Source organism: Amia ocellicauda, chromosome 6 (genome assembly GCF_036373705.1).
Source record: "Amia ocellicauda isolate fAmiCal2 chromosome 6, fAmiCal2.hap1, whole genome shotgun sequence".
NCBI classification, from domain to species: Eukaryota; Metazoa; Chordata; class Actinopteri; order Amiiformes; family Amiidae; genus Amia; species Amia ocellicauda.
Window position 1 is genome coordinate 6,075,901 of NC_089855.1, and position 24,583 is coordinate 6,100,483.

Below are 24,583 nucleotides of genomic sequence, written 5' to 3' on the forward strand. Positions count from 1 at the left end.
TTTAGTGGTGTACGTATACATCTTAACCTATCTGTATTGCACCTGGCAAGGAAATCCATAATAATACAAAATGTTTTGCATGTGTATTTCTTTCCAATCACACATTTAATGTAGATTCGAAACCAGTGTAAATATAATATTGTACAAAAAAGAAAAGTTGTAATTAATTTGATGAGTATGTTAGTATTTAACCCTTAAGTGTCCCAACACTGAGCAGGAATAACACATTCTACTAATGCAATATTATTAACGGGTCGTAAAGCTCCTCATTCTGATATGCTGCTGCAATGGCCTGATCGCACTGAACAGTGTGCAGCTGCTGCTCACGAAGGGAACTGGGATCGCATTAACTTCAGTGATCACGCCTGCGCCTCTGCGCGCTCTGCTCCAGTCGCTGCACTGCCAGAGCTGCCCACGCTGCGTTTGCGCATGCCGTGACGTCAATCTGCAACGTGCCGACAGCAAAGTGACGTGAACGCAGCGTTTAAAATCGCCAGTGACATGCGCAGTGCTGACCCCGGAAGTACAAAACCCGGAAGTGCCCAACAAGCGTCTGTTTGTTACCCGGAGACGGCAGTTTAACGCCATCGCTGTGCACAGCTGACTGATCCTGAACACAGCTCTACCATCCCGAATACATCCTGAACACAGCTCTACCATCCCGAATACATCCTGAACACAGCTCTACCATCCTGAACACAGCTCTACCATCCTGAACACAGCTCTACCATCCCGAATACATCCTGAACACATCTCTACCATCCTGAACACAGCTCTACCATCCTGAATACATCCTGAACACATCTCTACCATCCTGAACACAGCTCTACCATCCTGAACACAGCTCTACCATCCCGAATACATCCTGAACACATCTCTACCATCCTGAACACAGCTCTACCATCCTGAACACAGCTCTACCATCCCGAATACATCCTGAACACATCTCTACCATCCTGAACACAGCTCTACCATCCTGAATACATCCTGAACACATCTCTACCATCCTGAACACAGCTCTACCATCCTGAATACATCCTGAACACATCTCTACCATCCTGAACACAGCTCTACCATCCTGAATACATCCTGAACACATCTCTACCATCCTGAACACAGCTCTACCATCCTGAATACATCCTGAACACATCTCTACCATCCTGAACACAGCTCTACCATCCCGAATACATCCTGAACACATCTCTACCATCCTGAACACAGCTCTACCATCCCGAATACATCTCTACCATCCCGAACACAGCTCTACCATCCTGAACACAGCTGACTGATCCTGAACACATTTCTATCATCCTGAACACAGCTGACTGATCCTGAACACATTTCTATCATCCTGAACACTGCTCACTGATCCTGAACACATCTATATCATCCTGGACACATCTCTATCACCCTGAACACATCTCAGTCATCCTGGACACATCCTGAACACAGCTCTACCATCCTGGACAAGATCAATGCACAGACTGCGGAGCTGGACAGGTCAGGTTTGTGTCTGGTTTAAAGTCTCCATCGAAAGGCACTGTCCAGGTTGTCCCAGATACAATGCTTAGCTGAAGTTCCGTTATAATGCTTATTTGAAGACATTGCAACAATTAAAAAAGACCGATGAACTGTGATGTACGTTTAGTGTAATTGTAAAACGGTCAGATGCATCATTGAAATCTGCTCAAACATAAACGCGTAGAGACTTTGATAGTGTAAGTAAATGATCAGGACTGACCTAAGCATCGTTAATTAAAACGCATTGGCAAATTAATCCATGTCCTCGGGTCGTGATTGAGATGTGTGTGATTGCAGCTGAGTAAACCCGGCTCAGGCAGGGTTTTACACCAATCCAGCTTCAGGATGTGACATTGAACCCGAGCATTAATCATCTCTGTCCCTGGAGTCATAGTGTGTCACTAGAGATTAGATATGTCTGATCTCATGAATCTATGGCTACATTGTAACGTTACACACTAATACTACTATTATTAATCCTGCAATTGCCGTTTAAAACGAAGGGGAAATAGCACGCACATATTTCAAGAATGCCCCAGGAGAAGCAGACAATGGGAAATAACTGAATGCAGTTGAAATCTTGTTGAAAAGCATGCCTGTCAATTCTGCAGAACTTGTTATTTATATGTATTTTAAACTTCTTCCTCTAGGGGGAAGGCTCGAATAGCTTTCTTCCACTATAATCACGAATAAGGAAAATGTAATAAAATAAGCCTATGTACGAAGTATACTGTTGTGACATTGTTAGGAATTCTTCAATGTGTGTTGACAAATAAAAAGTGTGTTTTTCTACTTGCAGGTTGAACATGGCCGCTGCTAAAGAGGAGATGATTTCACCCGATGAAATGAGAAAAAGGCTTTACCAGACTTTTAAGACTCGTGGTGTTTTGGATACTCTGAAGGCACGTTGATTTTATTTTTTAAAATACTCCTTGAGTGCCTTGAAATTAGATGTGGGGGGTGGGGGACAGATAGTATAAGGGCTTTACAATATATCATTAGCAATATACAGTACTGTGCAAAACCTTTAGACAGGTGTGAAAAAATGCTGTAAAGTAAGAATGCTTTCAAAATTAGACATGTTAGTAGATTATATTTATCAATTAACTAAATGCAAAGTGAGTGAACAGAAGAAACATCTACATCAAATCAGTATTTGGTGTGACCACCCTTTGCCTTCAAAACAGCATCAATTCTTCTAGGTTCACTTGCACAAAGTCAGGCATATAGTCAGGTGTATGATTAAACAATTATACCAAACAGGTGCTAATGATCATCAATTCAATATGTAGGTTGAGACACAATCATTAACTGAAACAGAAACAGCTGTGTAGGAGGAATCAAACTGTGTGAGGAACAGCCAGACTCAGCTAACAAGGTGAGGTTGCGGAAGACAGTTTACTGTCAAAAGTCATACACCATGGCAAGACTGAGCACAGCAACAAGACACAAGGTAGTTCTACTGCATCAGCAAGGTCTCTCCCAGGCAGACATTTCAAGGCAGACAGGGGTTTCCAGATGTGCTCTCCAAGCTCTTTAGAAGAAGCACAAAGAAACGGGCAACGTTGAGGACCAAGTGGTCGGCCAAGGAAACTTACTGCAGCAGATGAAAGACACATCATGCTTACTTCCCTTCACAATCAGAAGATGTCCAGCACTGCCATCAGCTCAGAACTGTCAGAAAACAGTGGGACCCTGGTACACCCATCTACTGTCCCGAGAAGTCTGGTCAGAAGTGGCCTTCATGGAAGACTTGCGGCCAAAAAGCCATACCTCCGATGTGGCAACAAGGAAATATTTGGCTGTAGCAGAAGGCAGTTTGTTCACTTAAGGGCTGGAGAGCGGTACATGAATGAGTGTCTGCAGGCAACAGTGAAGCATGGTGGAGGTTCCTTGAAAGTTTGGGGCTGCATTTCTGCAAATGGAGTTGGGGATTTGGTCAGAATTAATGGTCTCCTCAGTTCTGAGAAGTACAGGCAGATACTTATCCATCATGCAGTACCATCAGGGAGGCATCTGATTGGCCCCAAATTTATTCTGCAGCATGACAACGACCCCAATCATACAGCGACAGTCATTAAGAATGATCTTCAGGGTAAAGAAGAACAAGGAGTCCTGGAAGTGATGGTGTGGCCCCCACAGAGCCCTGATCTCAACATCATCGAGTCTGTCTGGGATTATGAAGAGAGAGAAGCAACTGAGGCTGCCTAAATCCACAGAAGAACTGTGGTTAGTTCTCCAAGATGTTTGGACCAACCTACCTGCCGAGTTCCTTCAAAAACTGTGCAAGTGAACCTAGAAGAATTGATGCTGTTTTGAAGGCAAAGGGTGGTCACACCATATATTGATTTGAAGTAGATGTTTCTTCTGTTCACTCACTTTGCATTTAGTTAATTGATAAATATAATCTACTAACATGTCTATTTTTGAAAGCATTCTTACTTTACAGCACTTTTTCACACCTGCCTAAAACTTTTGCACAGTACTGTAACTCCAAGTTCTCAGATTCATTTCAGTTGCTCACTTTGAAAAGTGTATTTATTTACACAGTGGTCATTTTTTATAGTCAATCATACTGATTCTTATTTGGTTTCTGTTTATCTCTGTTAGACGCAGCTCCGTAACCAGCTCATCCATGAACTGAAGCACCCGGTGCTGAGCGCAGAGGTGGCCCCCAGGCTGGTCCAGGCGGAAGCAGATTCAGTCTTCGTTCGAGCCTCCAACAGTCTGGTAGCGGATCACCTGCGCAGAGCTGGCTATGAATACACCCTGTCCGTTTTCTACCCTGAATGTGGATTAGAAAAAGAAAAGGCATGGCTTGCTTTATTATTGATCTGCTAATTGATTTACCTGCTACATGTTTATGGAAAAGCATCTCATCACAGTTGTAAACCATTGGCATGTTACAGCACTCTCCCTGATTGTGGCTTTAAGATGCATTCAAAGTGTCCTTCCTATACTAAAGTAGAACCAGGCCCCATGGTGGATCCCAAGTAAATCAATACTTGAAATGTTGTGCTTTTCAAATGACTATTTAATTAATAAGTAAATCATGTTTTTAAAGCTGAAGCGTTAACCCCAGTCTTAACGGTAAATTGTTTCCTTTCATGGTTCAGTTTTTTTCTACAAGGGACCTTCTCCAGCTGATGAAGATCAGTCCTCGGTCAGCCCTCTACAAATCAATCGTATGTCACATTTGATTTTACATAAAAAGATGATTTTTGTTGTATTTCTTTAGTAGTGATCAATTTATTATTTTCTTTACAGACTTCAAGTATGCAGACAGAGCAGACAAAGGGTATGTTGCCATTATTATTAATATTCATCTGTAAGCAGATGCCCTTACCTGGGCAGTTTTCGAAAGAAACCCGATTATGTTGAGATCTTCCTTCCCCTCCACAGTGTTGTCATTGTACAGTAGTAACAAATCATAAATCTGCGCTTCATTCATTGTGTATCCCCTTGGCAAAATATACTAACGAACAGAAAAAATCAGGATGGCAGAAGATTGTTTATAGGTTCAAGTTAGTGTTTTATTTTAAAACACATTTCTCCTATCACATGGAATACCTTTGCTTCCATTGCACACCGGCCACAGGAGCGAAGTTATTCTCAGGTTCCCTGGCTGATCTCCGCTGCGTCTCTTACTGTCAGTGCTCAGCCAGCTGGGGCCCCATCGTCAGAGCTCAGATCCATTTACTTATTATTGAACCCTTCAACTTTGCAGGAAAAAAATCCTGGCACACAAAATATATTTATAAGTAAAGACGTATACTGGAATAACACCCTCTTCTTTCTTCTTTCTTTGAGGTTTTATGATGACTTTGCTCATCCAGCTGACGGACGATTACCTGAACAAGCAGAGCTGTGATGCAGAAACACAGACCGCCGCGACTCTGCAGTGCAGGGAATCGCTGGGTGAGACCTTCACTTCCTCGCTGCTGCAGACTCTCAGGACCGTAGTGCAGACACCAGTGTAATATATTGATCAAGGAACGCATTTTAATTGACTACACCACTATATTCAAGATCAATCACATTTTCTTTTATACTTTTTTCTCTCGTATTTAGCCGACAAAATGCAGATGATCGACGATCAGTTTGCAGCTCTTCATCAGCAAGGGAACAGGTTCGAGTCCTTAGAGGGGAAGTTCACGGAATACAGGAAGGAGATTGAAGCTCAAGTCCAAGCAGACATGGAGCAAAGGGTAATTAGTGAGTTTACATGTTAAGTGTTGGTGTAATAAAGTGTATTGGATGATGTGAGAGCAGTGGACTCTTAATTGGCTTTTCTTTACCCTTTCCTTAGTGTTCTGTGATCAATGACATGTATAGTCTTTTAATTAATTAATTAAGATCTGATCGTGTTGAATCTAACTGGATGTTTTGTTCTGTTCATTATATTATAAAATATGAATACCACTGAGAGAAATAAACTATTAAAATGATGATAAAACAATACAAGTACTGTTTAGCCATAAAAACCCAAACTAAACTTGTTCCGGGAGTTAAATAAAAAGTATGGGCTTTAAAATCCCTTGTAAGTTTTAACATTTTTAAGTATGAATTTAAAACATGTTGGGCACAGCTTCGGCATTTCAAAGATATTGAGGTGGCCAAGCTGAAAATGGAGGAGAGGGAGAAATCGGAGAGAGAAATATCGGCGCTGAGGCGGGAAATTGAGAGGACCTACCAGAGCAAATCCGAGGCGCTGATAAGCCGGGAGAAGAACGCAATTGAGCGGCTGCAGAGACAGCACGAGGTACTGCGCCCTCGAGATGAAGGTTACAGCCCCTGCTCTGAATGTGCCATCATTTCTGTCCGCACAATGACAGACACAGGCTTTACAGTCGTTTGCAGATTTGATCAAGTTTTAAATGATGAGCAAAATAGTTTAGAAATGAAGTGATATTTGAAATGCATATACAGGCTGATTTAATTAGTTACATCACATGCTTGTTGAGAAGAATGTTTTTGTTGTATTGTAAACACAATACACAGTATATTTTGGTCATCCCTGTTGCAGACGTGTTCATAAATGTAACAACCATCAAGAAATGGAAACTGAATTTAGTTTTTATATATGTAACTATAGATCTCATGTTTATGAGTTTATTTTTCTCATAAGGTTAATGGGTAGCTAACATGATAGGATATATTTATCCTTTTTGTGCTTTTCCTGTTGAAAATATAGCAGACAACACCCAGATTATAAATATCTACGTGATAAACTGTGTCGAAAGTAAATCGGTACATTTTGTTTTGGTGTAATTTGGAACTGTTATTTTTATTTCTTCCATGTTAGATCGAAGAAAAGGACAGCTACGCCCAGAGACAAGCGCTGCTGAAAGAGATTGAAATCGTGAGGAGCAGAGAGGCAGAACTGAACCAGAGAATAGAAGCGTTTGAGATGTGAGCTAATAAAGTCTAATTAAGTTCATTACTGACACAACAGGCTGTAATGATGCCCCTGTGGGTGCTTAATGAGTCGCCTGTTTGTGAGCTCGTTTGTGTAGTTTAAGGGCTGATGCTTAACCCCTGTACTATTATAAAATAGCATTACCTACCTATTGGGGTTCCTGGCAGTTTGAAAATGATATTATTTTTTAATGAGGAATAATTCTGAAAGAGTGGGCTCCTAAATTGTCCTGTTGAAGATGTCTGTCAGGATACCATGATGCATCACATCCATTAAACCAGAAACTCGTTTAGAAATGTCCTGGGGAAATCTCTTTATTGAAGATGAACTTATGAATTGCATGGTATTAACATTTAATACATTCACCTTAACTACTCTGATTGGGCACTCAATACATAAATTATACATTTGTGTTTCTACTGAATGCTCTTGAAGCCATTTTCATTGGCAATTGTAACCCTAATATTGTCTTGGCAATAACAGGCAGTTTTTACTTTTTTATTATAATGCAGATTAGAGATCCCACAAGGATCCCACTTTGCAAAATCAAAAATGTGGTTGGTCGATCTTTGACACCAATTTGACCAGAAGCTGCAACATTATTACTGCCAATGTATATATATGAACTGATGTTCTGTGTTTAACACAGTGAGGACTAATAGGCACACCTTTCCAGTGCTTTCATATCAGTGATGTGTGTCTTTGTGACTTAGGAATTGCAAATTGCATGGAGAGAAGAACAGGGTTTCGGAGGAGGCTCTGAGACGGCGTGAGCTCGCGGTGAAAACCATCGAAGACACCTATGAGCAGCGACTGAAGAACGAGCTGCTCAGGTCTGAGTTTCCTCCTGTGCATCTCGTTTCCACCTGCTGTGCTTTTAAAAATATAAATGAAGCGCTGTAGTTTGATCAAGTAAAGTTCTGGAAAACACAGATTTCTCAACAGACTTCCTGCAAACATGGTTTTATCTGCTATTATTATTATTAAGGAGATAAATCTGGGTGAATTAAGTCATTAATGTGCAAATTGAATGTTGATGTGTATACTTCTAGAATATAGAGTATCGGGACCGATGACAAAATACCGTCAGATTAATTACTCTAAGATTTCGTCGTCACATCCCAGTTACAATTGCAGACGCATGTCCCTCTCCTGCCAGCCCCAGCAGGTGTCACTGTCGGGCAGAGGTTGGCGATTAGGCTATCCCCCATCTCATTGTTTACCATCATATCGTGCTTATTAGTTCTATGATTTATTTATTTTAATGTAAAATGAGACCCGAGAGCAGTTGCCCAGATTGTGACAAGGACAGAGACCCTTTTGGGGAGTGTGTGGCAGAGAATTGAGAAGAGAAAACTCAATTTAGACCCGTCCATTAAGAGTGGAATTAATTTGGCATCTTCAAGATTGTGAAATAAGTTTGCTCAGTTTTCAGTATGTTGGTATCTGCCTAATCCATGGTATTGGGCAGTCAAAAGTCATCTGGTTAACTGCTGTTGTCAAATTCTGCTGTGTTTATAAGTTGTCTTAGCTCTGTCATTAACTGAGACAGGCTTATTGGTTATGTGAAAAAGCTAAATTAAAGAAAGGAAGTATCCATAAATATTTATTTATATGTGTACTTGATCAAAAAAAGCCTTCTTCACTCTAAACCACGCAGCAGCCATCAAGTATATTTAGGCAGTAAATCTGGAAAATATGAGTAGCTGTCATTGATTATTACAGCGACATGCTCGGGCAGACTGCAGTCACTGAACCCCACAAAGGCAAAGTGTCTGATGACACATGACATGAATCACAGCTCGGTTATGTAACATCCAAAGCAAGTTGTGCAAGAAATTTGCGTTTTGTACAAGCTGGCCATAAGCAAATAGTTAAAACATACAGACGGATGACAAATTTAAAGGAAAAACTCAGTGAGGTGTTGGGCACCACGAGCCCCAGAACAGCTTCAATGCTCTTGGCACAGATTCTAGAGTCTCTGGACTCTACTGGAGGGATGAACACCATTCTTCCAAAAGATATTCCCTCATTTGGGGTTTTGATGATGGTGGTGGAGAGCGCTGTCTAACAAGTCGATCCACAATCTCCCATAGGTGTTCAATTGGGTTGAGATCTGGTGACTGCGAAGGCCATAGCATATGATTCACATCATTTTCATACTCACCACACCATTCAGTGACCCTCGTGCCCTGTGGATGGGCATTGTCATCCTGGAAGAGACCACTCCCATCAGGATAGAAATGTCACCATAGGATAAAGGTGATCACTCAGAATAACTGTGTCATGATTTGCAGTGACCCTTCCCTCTAAGGGGACAATTGGACCCAAACCACGCCAGGAAAATGCCCCCCACAGCATAACAGAGCCTCCGGACCCCCTCACTGTAGGGGTCCAGCAGTCAGGCCTGTCCCGCTCTCTTGGTGTCCCACACATGCACTCGCCCACTTGTCCAGAACACGAGCCAGTTGAGCGTCTGTGTGACTGAAGCTCCTGCCATTCGTGCCACAATAATGACCCCTCTGTCAAAGACACTTAGATCCTTTCCTCTTGCCATCTTGATCCAAAATCGAGGTCAGCCGGGCTTGCTCAGCATTTGTATACATGCCACAGAGCATGAGAGGATGTTAATTGCTTAATTGTATCATGCAGTACACCTGATTGGAGACATCTGCATTCGTTATGTTCCTCCACTCATTTATTCAGGTTTTTCCTTTAATTTGTCACCCGTCTGTAACTTAAACATACACAGGAATAATACATCCAGAGTGTACAACTACACCTGAGGAATTTATGGTTACAAGTGGGCTGTTACAACGGGGAAAAAAATACAATGTGTGATGTGCTTTTTCTTCTTAGATACCAGCTGGAATTGAAAGAAGAATACCTTAAAAGAACAGAAAAAGTCACAGAAGATGAGAAAACGAATAAAGGTGTTTTGATTCATTTTTAAAATCTTCAGTGAGTGAAAATGCACAGCAATGTATGTCTAGGCGTTACTTTTGAAAGGATACAAATACACTGGTATTTTCCAGCCTAGATTTAAAAAATTTAAAATAAGTATATGTATGATTTTAAGCTAATTGTGGAAGTAACCTCTGTGTTGATTCTCAGCTGAAGGTATTCGATTGCGGAAGGAGCTGGCGGCGATCAATTCCATGACGGAGGAACACAGACGGGCCTCTGCTGAGATGAAGCGCCTGCAGGTATATTGTGTTCGTCTGCTTTGTATTCTAGACCGTATAGCGTGAATTTGTATGAACTGAATGGAGAACCTGCAGTGAATAAATCATTAGTGATAAAAAATCCTGGAGGGCAAGATGATCACATGATGGGTCTGACGTGATCACACTGTTTTGGTGCCAATTATATAGCGGCTGCTTTTAGTGAAGGAAATAAAATCGCTTTGCAATTCAAAATCAATAAAAACTAAGTGGTTTTGAAATGTAGGAAGCAGCCCTTTCACTCATGGCATAGAAAACAAAACATGGCGATGGCGCCCCATATTTCTAGTTTCTCTAACCCTTTTTGTCCGAGTACATGAGTATAACAGCCTCGATAATCTTTGAGAAAACTGTCAGATCGTTCAGATAAATTCACAGACATACACACACGTTCACAGATACACATTTATGCCTGTACGTGTTTGCTTTGTGTAGGTGGAACTGGACACGGCCCTGTCACAGATCTCTCTGCTGACGCAACAAAACAAGCTGCTCAGAGAGCGGCTGGAGGAGACGGCCGACTACCCGGCACTGAAGAGAGAGTGGCTGGAGCTCCAGGCCCAGCTCAGGCTGATGAAGAAAAACCTCGAAGAAGCTCAGGATGACAATCGTCATCTGAAAACAGGTGCCCGCCCTGCTTCTCAAACCCTTGTGGGTCACAGTGGACATCGGTAGAAACGCCCTCCGAAAAGCAGAGGAAAGACACCTCTGTCACACAAAATGAAAGCCTTTAGGACACTTGGGTTTTAAACGGCAGGGCTTCTTCGCCAGTGTTAGTTGCCAGTGTATTCGCAGTGTGACACATCCACGCTTGTCCCTCTCAGATGTGACTCCAGCATGGGCACGCTGGGACCAGTATTGTGCACCCCCCACCCCCCAAGCAGCCCCTGCTCTCCTTCCTATAGTGTATTATGTTGTCTATTGGAAGCGGTGTGACAGGTCAGAGCTATCCTCCCTGATGCACACTGATATAATGCCTGAGCTGTCGTGTTTAGTCACAAATTTGATACGAGTGTCTAACAGAAGGGTTGCCTGTGAGGGGTTTGAGGGATCGCAGCGTCTCTATATGGAACAGAGGCCAGCGACAAAGAGGAAAGATTCTGCTCTTGTTTGTTTCCAAGAAGGGGTATTTATTAAATTAGTTTGCCACAGCCAGACAGCTCGTGCCTGAGCAGCCCAATAATGAACTCGGAAGTCTGGTAGTCCCAGCCCACCCTCATATGGTTTACTTAGCTTTAAGTCTTACTCTCGGAGGCTTACCCCTCCACAGGAAGCGCGAGATTATTTTATTTAGCTGAAAAAACATTTGTTTTGCGGGACATGTATAGGTAGAATTTGAAACAGACACAGATGTGACCACTCCCCTGCAGATGTGTTAAGTGGCATAAGAACACTTTTTTAAATATTACTTTTGTAGCCAGAGAATATATTCCTTTAAGGTGTCTAGCAGTGCAGGTAGTGATTGGTCCGGTTCTGTCACACAATAACAAGATATCATCAGCATATAGGGAGACTTTATGACTCACCCATCTGGACACCAGAGATAGTGGAATTGGATCTGACTGCCACAGCTAGGGGCTTTATGGCAAGTGCAAAAAGAAGAGGTGACAAGGGGCAACCCTGCCTAGTTCCACGTGATAAGGGAAATGGGGGTGACATATTGGAATCCGTGAGTATTTGAGCCTTTGGTTGTGTATATGACATTTGAATCCATTGTATTAGTTTGATGGTCCTTAACTGTGTGTAATATTAAAAAATCTAACTATCAAAGGATGACCTGTTTTAAATAAACCCTGTATGATCTGTAGAAATCAAGCTGGGTAAGAATTTCTCAAGCCTAAGAGTGAGGAGTGTTGGCAGCAGTTTTACATCCGAATTTAAAAGGGAAATTGGTCTGTAGGAACCACACAATGTTGGACCTTTTCTTGGTTTTAACAGCAGAGTAATAACAGCGTGCTCTAAAGAGTCAGAGGCCATTGCATATTCATACATGTTCAGAAGAGGCTTAGCTAATTTAGGATAGAACGTTTTAAATGGGGAATCCATCTGGAACTGGTGATTTCCCACCTGGTAAAGCAGTCATGGCATTTTGAATCTCTACCTCTGTAATTTATTTTCCTAAAGAAGCGCTGTTTTCCTCTGACAAAGTTGGAATAGTTCGGAGATTCTCCCTGATTCTGGCCTGGTCCCCAGAAGGTGGTTTCTTGAAGTTGGTAGCCAGGAAACCGATACATGCTTTTGTACTTCATTTGTACTTCATTTGTACATAAAGACATGTATATCTGTGTGGTTTGTGTTGTATTGCACCTTGTGTCCGCTGGGTTGAGCTCCGGTTCACTGCAGACCTGTACTGGATGAAACGGTTATTGAAGATGGATGGATGGCATTAAAAATGACTTTTGCCTCCTGAATTGGTGATCATAAAGCATTGTTTGCCTCTACAGAACTGAGCCAGCCCTCCACAGAGTACCTGACTCTGCAGGCCGAGCTGAGGAGAGTGGAGAACTGCAGGAAGCTGGACGAGGAGGAGTTTGAAAGTCACAAACAGCTACTGGAGAGGCAGTTACAGAACGAGGTCAGAGATTTGAATTACTTCCTGCGCAAAGGCATAATAAACATTGTTCTATTCAGAAAAAGTGCAGTGAGAGGTAGGGCATCTGTTGGTAATACTGTAATTCAGCCTCCTGGGGCCTCTACCATTAAAAGTCTTGAAATGTGTGGCTTGGAGGGGTACAATTATACGACCTGACTCAAGTGTGAATGGATTCCGGGCCGCCCAGTGAAGGTGTGTTGTCTCTGTTGGCAGGTGGAGCGCTCGGCTCACCTGAAGACCCAGCTCCTGGAGTGCGAGGAGCGGACGCGGTGGCTCACCATCCACGCCGAGGACGTCAAAATGCAGCTGCGCCAGACACAGCTGGGTGGGTCTCTCTGTCCCTGTTCCCTCTGTGTCTCCTAATAAACCAGGAGGATGTTTGAGTCCCTTCGACATGCAAATGTGTGCTGGCTTTGGATCAAACTGTGTCCTTTTCAACAGATCGTTTGAGCTGCGCTTTTAGTGATTTCCATACATTTGCATGGGATTCTATATCGTCAAATGAAAGCTTCTCTTGTAAATTTTGCTCTCAGATCACTGCTGTTCTCTTTTAGAATTATTAGAATCGCCTTCTGATTTCCTTCACTCATTCCCTCCTTTCCATCCCTCTCGCTCGGTGTGATTACCGCAGCTCTGGAGAACGAGGTTTTCCGCAACCCCAAGCCCTCTCTGGTCGACCGCTCGGTGCTGGACCTCAGTACTGACAAGATCGTGCCCCCTGACATTTATGTAGACGGGCCTTTTCTCCGGTCGGCGCACAACGGCTTTCTCTTTGACCCCGAGGGCCCTCCGAGACGCGGCAGGGCCCGCAGCGGCTCCCCGGACTCCGACGCCGAGCTGGTTGCCGAGGCCAAGGCAGGGATCAGGGAGCTGGAGAAGGAGGCTGAACTTCTGGAAGAGGCCTACAGGAACTACCGGCACCGGGCTGCCCTGATGGGTAGCAAGCCAGCAAAACCGCAGTCGCCCCAACAGCAGCCTTTCGGTCTCTGCAACCGGATCCCCTCCATCTCTCACCACCGAGTGACCTTCGCGGAGGAGACACCTCCTCTCCAGGACCTGGACTCGTTCCCTCTCAACGGAGCCGCGCTGGCGGAGCTGCAGAACCCGTACGAGGAGAGCTCCCCACGACAGCGACGCCTCTCTTCAACGCCACTCTCGAAGTCCGAGCGGCGGATCATGAAGAGGTCCACTGAAGGTTATGTGTTTTATTGTATGCATGTTGAATCACAGGAGATGGTTATTGCCACACAGAACTTCATAATAAGCATCAGTGTTATTATTATTGTACTTGTATGGACAAAAGAAACCACAAAACTCTGCAAAAGTGGGAATAGTGTGTCAGGAATAGTTTTAAAGCAAACAAACTTGCTGAATTCGATGCAATGTGCGCTTTCCTTCCAGATGAACTCCATTCCCATGATGCATCGGACTACCACTTGTCCGAGCGGCAGCTGTCCCCCATCCCTCCCCGAGAGCTCCCGTCCTCCTTCGCCTTGGCGTCTGAGCTCAGTCCCCCCGGCAGCCCTCCTTTGAGAAGCACCGCTCGAGAGGGCAGCAGGTACAGAGGAGCCTCGGCTTCAACCAGTCCTGCACCTCGCCTCGTTGTAAGTAATAACTTGGTTAGGTGATTGATTCTCTTATCTTGTGTATTTGCAGTTCCCAAAAACAGCACAAAGATCTGTCCAGCTCAGGGTCTTCACCTCCTCCTGAAATCATATCCCTGCAGGACCTCACTGAACCATCAAGAGGTAATGTCTTAATAAGATGTCTTTATTAGCAGGAGGGCTTCAGTTATGCGCATCAGGTTCCTTTTAAATCGCTTGCGCCCCGTTTTCAGGCCTGATTAGAAATACTACAACTCCCTAAAGTTAGGGTTATGGTTTTAGGGTTAGGGCTACTTCACGTGTGTGTTTGTCCGGTGGCTATGAGAGTCACAATCTGTGTTATCCCTCGTTAGATGTGTTTCAGAAAGACTTTTGATCTTAAGCCTTGTACCATGTTATGACAATCTCCAGGATAGACATACTGGAGCTGGAATATATCCAGCGTATTCTGTGCCTGATTTGCTTCTCCACCGCCCACATTGGTGCCGCTGTACCTCCTGGTTAATGATGTGCGGCAGAGAAAGAGTACGTGCCGTTTCACCACAGAGCTGCATCTGCCTGGGATGTGTGGTTTATGCACTTATACTGTTAATGATGGAGAGTGAGAGAGGGTTGTCTGAGAGCATAAATAGTGTCAGACCTTCACCAGAAGATCTTTGTGAGTGATATACTCCCATCCCTCTGAGGCTCATCCTGCCGATGCTAGATTATTCACGGGACTGAAATCTCCCCGCTCACTATAAATACCTCCCTCCCTGCGGTTCTCTCTGCTTGGACCCCGTCGCTTCGCTTCCTTTCCCTCACGCGCTAAGACACGGTGGCTGTTTATGACAAGAGCGTTTCAAGCGTTTTGTCATTTACATTTCCTGCGTGTGATACCGAGCCACGCTTCGACAGGCAGATGTATGTCATACATTGTTTATTATCTGTATTTCACCCCCCATCGCCCTCACAAATGGGGAGAATTCCTACAGAGTAAATCGTCTCCTCTATGGGTGTGTCGCCGTATACTTCAAACAAGGCCTGTTAAAGTATATCAGATGATTCACTTTAGTCTGGTGATAAATCAGTGACAGCCTAGTGCTACGACTCCAGTCTAACCAGATTTCAGCCACGGCTTTACGTGGTTTGGATTTGACCCAAGATGATACCTAGCTGGGTTTTAATGGTGTCCCCCCCCCATAAATCAAAGCCTAACGAACGCCACCCCCTTCGCACGAGGGCCGCGAATCAAATGCATCGAATCCGGCTTCTCTCTCAAGTCTATAAGTTGGCAGAGAACGAGGACTGATGCCTCCTTAATAAAGTGCCGGCTGATTACAAGTTCCATGTCCGTTGAAGGGCCCTTTGTTGCCGCTTTCATCGCAGATCACAGCGACGTTGCCCAGCGGCTTGAGGGCCCCGCGCCCCATCCATCTGCCCGGGACGTGAATGGGCGCAGTGTGGCGGTGCCAGAGCCAGCGGATGGCACTTCGGAGCGAGGCCACGGTGAGCGCCTGGCTGATTCATCAGCAACATCGTGTACTGTATGTTTTCCCAGGACTACGATTAATTGGCCTTATCTCCGTTGAGCCGTGTGAATAAAGTCATGCTAGTTTTTTGTGTGGAATGACACTTGATTGGTTGATCAGCATATTTAAAACTCATATACATATTTTTTTTATGTTAAGTTCATTGATGTTTTTTCTAAAGATGGGCTTTTGTTTTTAGGATATTTTCTGAGATATTCAATGTGCAGTTTGTAAAAAGGGGAGATTCATGCAACCGCCACAAGGTGATGCTGCGACCCCCTGCAGATTGAACAACCACATGGAGAGGGAGTGAAGCGTGTGGTTTCTATACAGTGTTTTATTGTCTTTCTATATCTGTTAAATATCTGTGAAAACAAATTGAGTCTTTTGTAAGAGTTTGAACACAATCGTTTTAGGACACGACGACCCAACCACTCCAGAGGACGATGGGCCGAGAGATGAGGAGGAGGAGAGACGATGGCAGCTGGAGAGGAAGGGACGCACAGAGAGGCGACTGCAAGAGAGACGGGAGGCCATGGCAAGGGAGCAGAGCGAGTTGGAGAGACTGGAGCAGGAGAGGGTAGGGCCTGACGCGCCCGGTCACAGCTCCGGATGCCTTTCTCTCGACTAAGCGTTCAGCGAGGGTCTTTATTCCCTCGATTTCGTGTTCCCAGCTCTCGGACGAGGCGCAGCAGCAGCATGAGCGCGTGGAAGAGGAAGTGGACATGGAGCCCAAAACAGAAGCCGAAAAGTCTGCCTCGATTGCCGATCCTCTGGAGAAGTACATGAAGATCGTCTTGCAGAACCAAGGACAGAGTCAGCAAGGACAGGTAAAAAATAAAAAAACACGACAGACAAACATGTACAGATGTGTTTATGATTAGAGGCTCATCTGACCAAGGTCCTTTATTGGCCGAAGACGAGGCATTTTAAAATAGCGTAGCTGCTATGACGGCTGCATTATGAACCCATCAAAGGCTCTTCTGGGTTTTGCATTGCGAAAAGGACATCTTCTGTGTCATAAAGTGTCCAACATTGAGAACTGGGGCATTTAACACCACAGGGCAGATTTTATCGAGTGTTTAAAATCCTGAAAGGGGGAACCACTACTTCAAACAGGAGATCCGGAGCAGAGGGCGGGCCGGGGAGTTAAATAGGTACTGGACTCTCTCTCTCCCAGGGCGATCGGCGAGGCAGGATCGATTACAGCCGCTAATCTATGAGTGGAAGACGACAATCGTGTCGTTGGATGAGGGATCTGTACACAGAGGAGTCCATTGGACACTCCTCATGTTTGTTTTAGATTTCCGTGACTTTCCCCGTCTCTCTCCGTCTCTTCCAGAGTCCGGCAGAAGCAGCGCGAGAGCAGGAGAGCTCGGAGGCGGAAATACGGTCCGACGAGAGAGATGACAGGTAGTGTGCGCTGACCCCCTCTGATGGCGGCTGTCAGTGTTAATAGATGTTGTGTAACGGGGCCTTTTAAATAACACCGATCCCGGCGCTCAGTATTCAGTCGGCGTCCTTCTGAGCCGTAGAGAGTGCTTTAGAGTGGAGGCCGAGGGGAAAAGGGTCCAGAACATGTCTGGCGTTACGAAAAGACTGTGCCGATTTGGGGTTTGTCCTCTGAACGGCTGATAAGAAAGAGGGGAAGGGGGGATGAGCGGATGGAGAACTCCACCGGCAGATACTGCTCACGTTTCCTGGGTTGCTGTTGGTTTTATATTTGTCCTTCTTGATACAATTGTTACTTGTGTGATTAGGCCCCAAGCTAGACCCCGTGTGCAACAGATGCACTTCCCAGCACAAATGAACTCTTGTACTTATCGGTTGTCTGTGTTTGTTTGTGTTGAAGCATCGCCGCCTTCTCGCATGAAGACGCCGACGAAGACTTCTGGTGAATCGGGCGTCCCGGATGCCCATGGGTGAAAAATGTATGTACGTGTGTGTGTTGTACAATGTCTGTAACACTGTAATTGTCCCTCTTCAGTGCTGTGTTGGTTTGTATAAACTGATGTTTTTTTTAACCTGATCTTTGCGTTTAATCCACCCTGCAGTATTGTATCAATTGGAGTGTTTATTTTTATAACACCTCTGTGCTGTGGAAATAAAAGTCATGTCAGATCAGTGAGGCTGTCGTGTTTTTCTGCATCTGCGCTGCTCCAGAGCTGAAGCCACGACCGGCAGAGCGGTGGCTTTGGTTTATAAAAGCCGTGCGTAAAGGTCATGCCACGGCGGCTGTTGTGAACCTTGTGTTGTGAAACCACAAACGTGTTTTACGAGATTACAAATTAGCTTTAAGAAACGCCCCAGTGCGACGACAGTTTGCACGCTTGGGCACGGAACGCAGAATCGCTCGGCCTGCCCGAGAACCATCGACCCAGAGGATTGCTGCGGTGCTCTGTGGAAAGATGTTGCCATCTGCTTGGTACTTGATAAGTCTGGTTTTTATCCAGCGGCAGTGATGGGAAGCCAGGGAGAGAGAGAACTGTACCCACAGGAGAGAGAAATAATGACTTACCTGAGCCAGGGGAGAGCCAGTCCATATAAACGAGCCCTGGCAGTAGCAGACAACAGCCAGTCCGATCTTCCGGCTTCTCACACGTTATTAAATCTACACACGTCAACAGGTGTTCTATGATTTTGATTGAGATTGTCTCATTCTGGAAAGGACATTGTGATGTAACAGACAAACAATCTTATCTATGTATGTCTTTTATTTCCACATACATACATACATACAGTAATTTAACCTGTGCAGTACAAAACATACTTTATCCCCCCCCCCCCATTATACTGTTATATCATTTATTTTCTTTTGAAAGAGCACGATGTCTCGGCTGGTCGACGGCGGTGTCCAAGGGAAGCCTCACCCAGGAGTGGCTTGCAGTATTCGTTTTTTTATTTTATTTTGCATGTGGTGTCACGAGAGAAATGAAATGATTTCTAGTTAGCATCATCGTGGATTCTCCTCTCTTCAAACTCCTCATCCCAGTCGGAGAACCTCGGACGGCACCAGGCAGGACGGTTTTCCATGAATTGCAAATATAAAAACAACCATACTGATCCAAGAGTGTTTTATCTATAAATGTTTAATCTCTACTTGAATAAAACCACAAGGAAGCCCTTGGCACTCATAGAAAATATCGGTTTACTATCAGGTTACAAAATCGGTACTATACAGGATTTTTTTTTATAACTTTAGAAATAAAAATAAGGTCAATGAAACAAAACTGAGGACTGCTAGGCTATTGACATACAATGGAGGTTTTTTTCCCCCTCCTGTTAGAAAAAAGGAAATGCAAACACTGCCTACCAGTTTGTCAGTACAAATGACTCCACAACACCGGCGTTACCCCAGAAAGTTCTCTCTCATCCATGCAATGATGAATAAACACTAAGATATTCCAGTACGGCTCGTCTACCTAACATAACACAGATAGTACATCAGTAACTCTGGTCAGTATTTAAACCTTTGTACACCCGAACAATAATATATCGACATACATTTTCAGATTTAAAAAGAACTGATTACAATTGTCGTGTTTTTTTTTTTTTTTTTTTAATACCACTGTTTTCATACCAAAATATAGACGCAATAAAACCACATTTTTTTTAGTTTTCCTTTTTCAAAACCAAACATATTCCTGACTTAGAACAGCTTTATGACATCATACACATCCACACCACTTCTGTAAAGTATCTCTCCATAAAGGGCTGGGACTCATGCGATCTCTTGAGCAACTGAGAGGGAAATTAAACATTCGCGCCTCCAGCCTCCGCCTCTCGCAAGGTCAATGGGGTTAACGAAGCATGGAAGTCGAGAGGGTTCATCGTTATGCGGGAAAATCCATCTTCTGTCGGTGCGATCTGAACGGTACAGTCTTTCAGAGTATCGTTGCGGGACGGGACCAAAAAGAATCGAGGGGAAAAATCAAATGCTAGCAAGCGTTTTCATACCACAGCCATCTTAAAAGGCAACGTAATACCAGCCCTCAGTGAAGAGGGGATGCTCTCTCACCGTTTGGTCACATTATATTAAAAAAAGCACGGGTTGGTTTAATTAGATCGTGACTGAAACGTTTGTGTCAATATAAAAAATCTTTTCCCATTTCAAGATGTTTAATTGATAAGTGGTGGCAGTGGCAGGCGCTTGCAATCCAGGGAATCGACAACACCTAACCAATCAGGAACCACGAGGGTCTCTAACTGTGGTAAATTGGGGCACTAAGGCCATTAGGGTTATACGAGTCCAGTAGAGTCACTCGGGAGGATCTCGACGCTGAGGCGTTTATATTGCAGTGAAACACCTCTTGCAAACCACTTCAGATATTCAGATGAAAATGGATTTTAAACACTAAGGTTCTTTTAATATACAAAGCAATTAGGAATACCCTGCATTAAAGAAGAAAACTACACTTTCCTTATTTAGTATTAAAAAAAATTGGGTAAATTATCCTCTTGTTTTAAATCTCGTCTTATTGTCGTAATTCACAATTTTATACCTGAGGTAGATGTTCCTTTATCGGGCTTCCGTCACCATTTATTTTCCTTTTCTTTTGTCACAAAGTAACTAGTTTTTAATCTTTTTACAAGCCGAGTGGCGCAAGTGAATTAAAACAACAGATTCGATTCCAACCCAGGGAATGCCCTCAGCGGGGAAAATGACAAAAAGTGGAGCGTATCGAACAGAAATAAAGGAAGCCGCTAAATCATACCCTCGGCGGGGAACAAGCGGTTGGTAATCAGACTTTCTTGAAAAAGCAATGCATGCATGTTTGTTCTTCGCGTGGAATGTGGCACCATCGAGTTTCACCACTGCACTCTCATTCTGTCAGGTCAAGACGCAACACAAACACAATCGTGCATGTAGAAATAGCACATTGCACTAGATTTTTGTTTTACTTTGTTGGTTTTTCTCTCTCCTAAACTGTGGTTCTGTAAGGCGCATACGTTGTACTGTGAAGTGTCATCAAAATCACATCTTTAATGAAAGATGGAGTACCACTTAGCTTAAAAGAAGCTACACTGTTTTCCTTTTATTTAGAAGCGGTCAAACTTGCTAAATTAAGAACAAATTTACTCAAAAACAGGTGCATTCTTTTCCCGAATGTAAAAAATAGTGCAATGTTTCAAGCTTCACCAGCAAAAAAAAACTGGTTACGAAAGGAGTAAAGGGCATTCTACACAGAGGAGACAAAAGAAAAAGATTATATTCAAAATGGCAGATTTTGAATATTAAAATCAAGAGACAAATATATATATATATAGATATATATGTATATAGATATATATATATAGATATATATGTATATAGATATATATGTATATAGATATATGTATATAGATATATATATATATATGTATATATATATATATATATATATAGATATATAGATATATATATATATATATATATAGATATATATATATATATATTTATTTAACACAAAAAGAGGTTCCTACAAACTCTTCCGGGAGAGTTAGTGCAGAAAGCGACATTGACGCATTAGTTTGTTAGGAGGACCCAGGTTAGTACTGCACCGCACAGCACAGTCGGTCGGTGATCGAAGCTGCGTTATCTCGGTTCTCAAGACTAGTCGGTCAGTGGAGCTGCGTTCTATCCTTATGTGTAAGAATTGAGGCGTTCCTTTGAGCGGGACTGGATGTCTTGCAGTTCTTGCTCTTCCTTCATTTTGATGTCTTGGTACGCATGCATGTGACTTGCGTCCTTTAAGTAGGCCCAATTTGCTGACAGAATCATGAGGAAGTGGATCTGGAAGACAAGGGGTGAGGTTGATGGCTAGTAAGCATGTCAAGATGCAAAGCAAGCTACTTAAACACAAAGGTTATGTGTAAATAAGCACCCTATCATTATTGGGAGCTACAGACGTTAACTACGATTTGTGTAGTAGGGGGTGGGGAGGGAGTCACCTACTTCAAAACAGTCGCATGCGTTTCTGAGTTTAGTCGGCTATAGAACGATGACAGTTAGTGAATTCGAAATGAGAAGACAGGTCGCTGGACACAGAGGTAGGTCTTAGACTAAGTGGAGCGATTGGTTTGTAAAGCGGGGACACAATAGTGTTACACATTAAGAGATCTGGAAAAACATATTCCGTATATGCTTTAAATCTCTTCGCAAACATTTGGAATAAGGAAGACGACCATGAATGTTTTCTGTTTTTTTTGTTTTTTTTTTACACAAAGCATGTTTATTTTGTGTAGAAAGGGAAAAAAAAACTACAGTTTTCAAAAATTCTTAAGAAAAAAAACAAATTAAATACTTATGAAATATAAGTAGCCGTCAACACAGATTAAGGAAGTGAAAAACAAAAGCATGCAGGCTCAAGGTTAACAGAAAATCGTGGCACTTTTAAAACATTTAATGGCAGGTACTTGGATGAATAAAATAAAAAGAAATTAACAAAAACATGAACAATCCTATCAACAGTCGCCGCTACTAAGGCAGAAGCAAGTTTCAGTCATTTAAAAAAAGTATATTTCTTATCTAGATAAGAGAAAGTCTTTTAAAAGGGAGTCGTTTCTTGAAGCATCAGACATCAATCAAAAAAGATCTCCTACAATGGTCCAATCCTTCATCAATGCCTGTGGCAGCTTTTTGTGCAATGCATCTAGTGCTACAGTCTATCCCCTGCTATAGGTCATCTTAGCGACGACACTTTATGACGTACATTTTACGGTATGGAACCTGGCTTAAATTCTTAATTTTTGTTTTAATCAAACAAGTTTGTGGTCTTTGAGGAGACATCTTTTCCCACGAGCTCGTCAGACAGATCACTTTAAGATACGGTGTTTGTTTACATCGGCAAATCCGTACCGTGCAAAGCGCACTCATTAAACGGGACTGCAGACGTGTTCAGTGGAAGAGATCGGAGGGTTTCGCCAGTTCATCAAATACTTTAGCAACAGGAGAACAGCATCTGCATTCCGGAACCATAATCAGTGTAACAGGTTAATACTTAATTGAGAGAAAGGGCTACAAAAACTCCAATATGCGTCAGCACAGGTAGATACATCGACGTAGTAGGTTAAGCATACTCTCCAATAGCAATTTACTTCTTTGATTCAATTTTCATCAAGGAATTAATTTAATTATATTGAAATGAATTAAAAAGTCCACTCCCCTGCCCGAATAATAAGAAAACGAAGGGCATACATTACTGTACACAGCTTGTGGGGAAAAGAAGCCTATCCCTCAAAAAGAAATCCACCAGGTGCCATACCACCCTACTGATTATCTCAAACGTGCCCGTCCCTGTATATAAATGCTAAATGTTGCATACAAATGGCTATTTACACATTATGTAAAAGGAAATGAAAGTTTCTATTTTCTCTCTCTTTTTTTAGTCCATGTTGTCAGTGGTTTTCTCAAATCTACTTGTGGCAGCTCCATAACTCTGCACTGTGCTCTTAATACAACTTAAAATTTAGTGCAGCAGTCCTCTCGACTCTTAAACTTCAAAACAGCATAGTTATATGTGGTAGCCATCATGTAGATCAGCTGGTGGAAGAGAACAAAATACAGGGGTGTGAGACAATACTGAGGATGGGCAGGTGGGCCTGTCTGACCTGCGCTCCCTTCGTAATAAATATCTGCTTTATAGGCCGTTGTGTCTTCCAGCTAAATCATTTAACTGACTAAACTAAACCTCTCTCTGACTTTCAGATGTAGTGATATGACTGATGTCATTTCAGCCCATGTTTCAACCAAAACCATCATTGTCATCGTTATTTGCATCTTGAGAGACGGCAGATACACAACCTCACTCTCACAATGTCTGCTGCTGTATCAACGGCTACACACTGTCAAAGAAAACGAATGATGCATCGAGTGCCTGAATTGGATGATTTCTTAATTGTGAATCAAATTATCTCTGGATCATTTGAACAGAGATGTTATTGTTTTATTGTCATTAATGTATGCGCCCATGCAGGGAAATTAACGAGCAAGGACTGCACAGGAGAGGCACAGAGCCATTACCGGTCTAGTTATCCTTGCAGTGGCCAAACTGTGTGTGGATCAAGTGTACCTGGATCAAAAACACCGGGGCGTATAAACAAATCATAGCATAAACACCAACCCGAGAGAATGAGCTACCTATGAATAAGAGGAGATCATAAAACATGGCTCACCAGTGCAATGACGGTGGCTCCCGCCCCCGCGCAGGCCACGATGTAGAGGTGGTAGGAGAGATAGAACTGAAAAACAGAGGAGAGAGAGAGAGAGAGATGAGCTCGCCGAATTGGAAGGATATTTCAATTAACAATTCATGCTGATGGGGGTGCATGGGAAGCACCCTTTACATCGACAGCGGCCACCCGCGTGTGTCGTCAATGCCTTGTGGGGCATTGTGGGGGCTTTGTGTCGAGTACCTTCCTGAAATAAACCATTAATTCCCAGCAGACCCATCCATCACACTAACAACACATTCCTGCAGAGGTGATGCCACTTGATATATCCTGCGATGTGAAGCAAGGAAGGGGATTTGGTCTCCTTTACCACAATCCTAAAAGATCGTTAGGCTGTCAAAGTACTACACAGCATCATTCAGGAGCCCCCTACCTCCGAAAAAAACAAAACCGCTAATATTCCTATCCCGCGATGTAGCACAACTACCAATCCCTGTCATCGCTGGCTCCCGTCCCAGGCTTGTCGGTCAAACCCTCGTTTTCGGCGGTGGTTTGCCTCA

At 43.3% G+C, this 24,583-nt stretch overlaps 2 protein-coding genes across 6 annotated transcripts in view; one reads left to right on the forward strand and one right to left on the reverse strand.

Annotated features, from left to right (window-relative positions):
• Positions 1-517: 517 nt before the first annotated feature.
• On the forward strand, positions 518-17,996 carry ofd1 (OFD1 centriole and centriolar satellite protein). Of its 3 annotated transcripts, none has more exons than XM_066705933.1 (23): positions 518-1,505; positions 2,321-2,423; positions 4,132-4,332; positions 4,638-4,706; positions 4,789-4,819; positions 5,332-5,439; positions 5,593-5,729; positions 6,110-6,283; positions 6,827-6,933; positions 7,654-7,773; positions 9,800-9,873; positions 10,055-10,146; positions 10,600-10,789; positions 12,609-12,739; positions 12,971-13,082; positions 13,389-13,952; positions 14,159-14,315; positions 14,414-14,505; positions 15,730-15,849; positions 16,289-16,452; positions 16,547-16,702; positions 17,215-17,285; positions 17,725-17,996. In XM_066705933.1, the coding sequence occupies exons 2-23, from the start codon at positions 2,328-2,330 to the stop codon at positions 17,768-17,770; spliced, it is 3,012 nt and encodes a 1,003-aa protein (XP_066562030.1). In that variant the 5' UTR covers positions 518-1,505; positions 2,321-2,327; the 3' UTR covers positions 17,771-17,996. The 3 variants fall into 3 exon arrangements, with proteins under 3 accessions (XP_066562030.1, XP_066562029.1, XP_066562031.1); XM_066705932.1 differs by having other exon boundaries at positions 518-1,500; XM_066705934.1 differs by having other exon boundaries at positions 518-1,500; positions 13,491-13,952.
• A 3,310-nt stretch (positions 17,997-21,306) lies between these two features.
• gpm6bb (glycoprotein M6Bb) overlaps positions 21,307-24,583 on the reverse strand; it is a 52,478-nt gene continuing 49,201 nt past the window's right edge. Inside the window, exons 6-7 of one of the 3 annotated variants that reach the window (XM_066705935.1) lie at positions 24,027-24,092; positions 21,307-21,645 (exon numbers count right to left, since the gene is read on the reverse strand). In XM_066705935.1, the coding sequence (XP_066562032.1) occupies positions 21,496-21,645; positions 24,027-24,092 (216 nt within the window). In that variant the 3' untranslated portion in view covers positions 21,307-21,495. Of the gene's footprint in view, positions 21,646-22,043; positions 23,395-24,026; positions 24,093-24,583 lie in introns of those variants that run through there. The other 2 variants (XM_066705936.1, XM_066705937.1) reach the window with 2 other exon arrangements.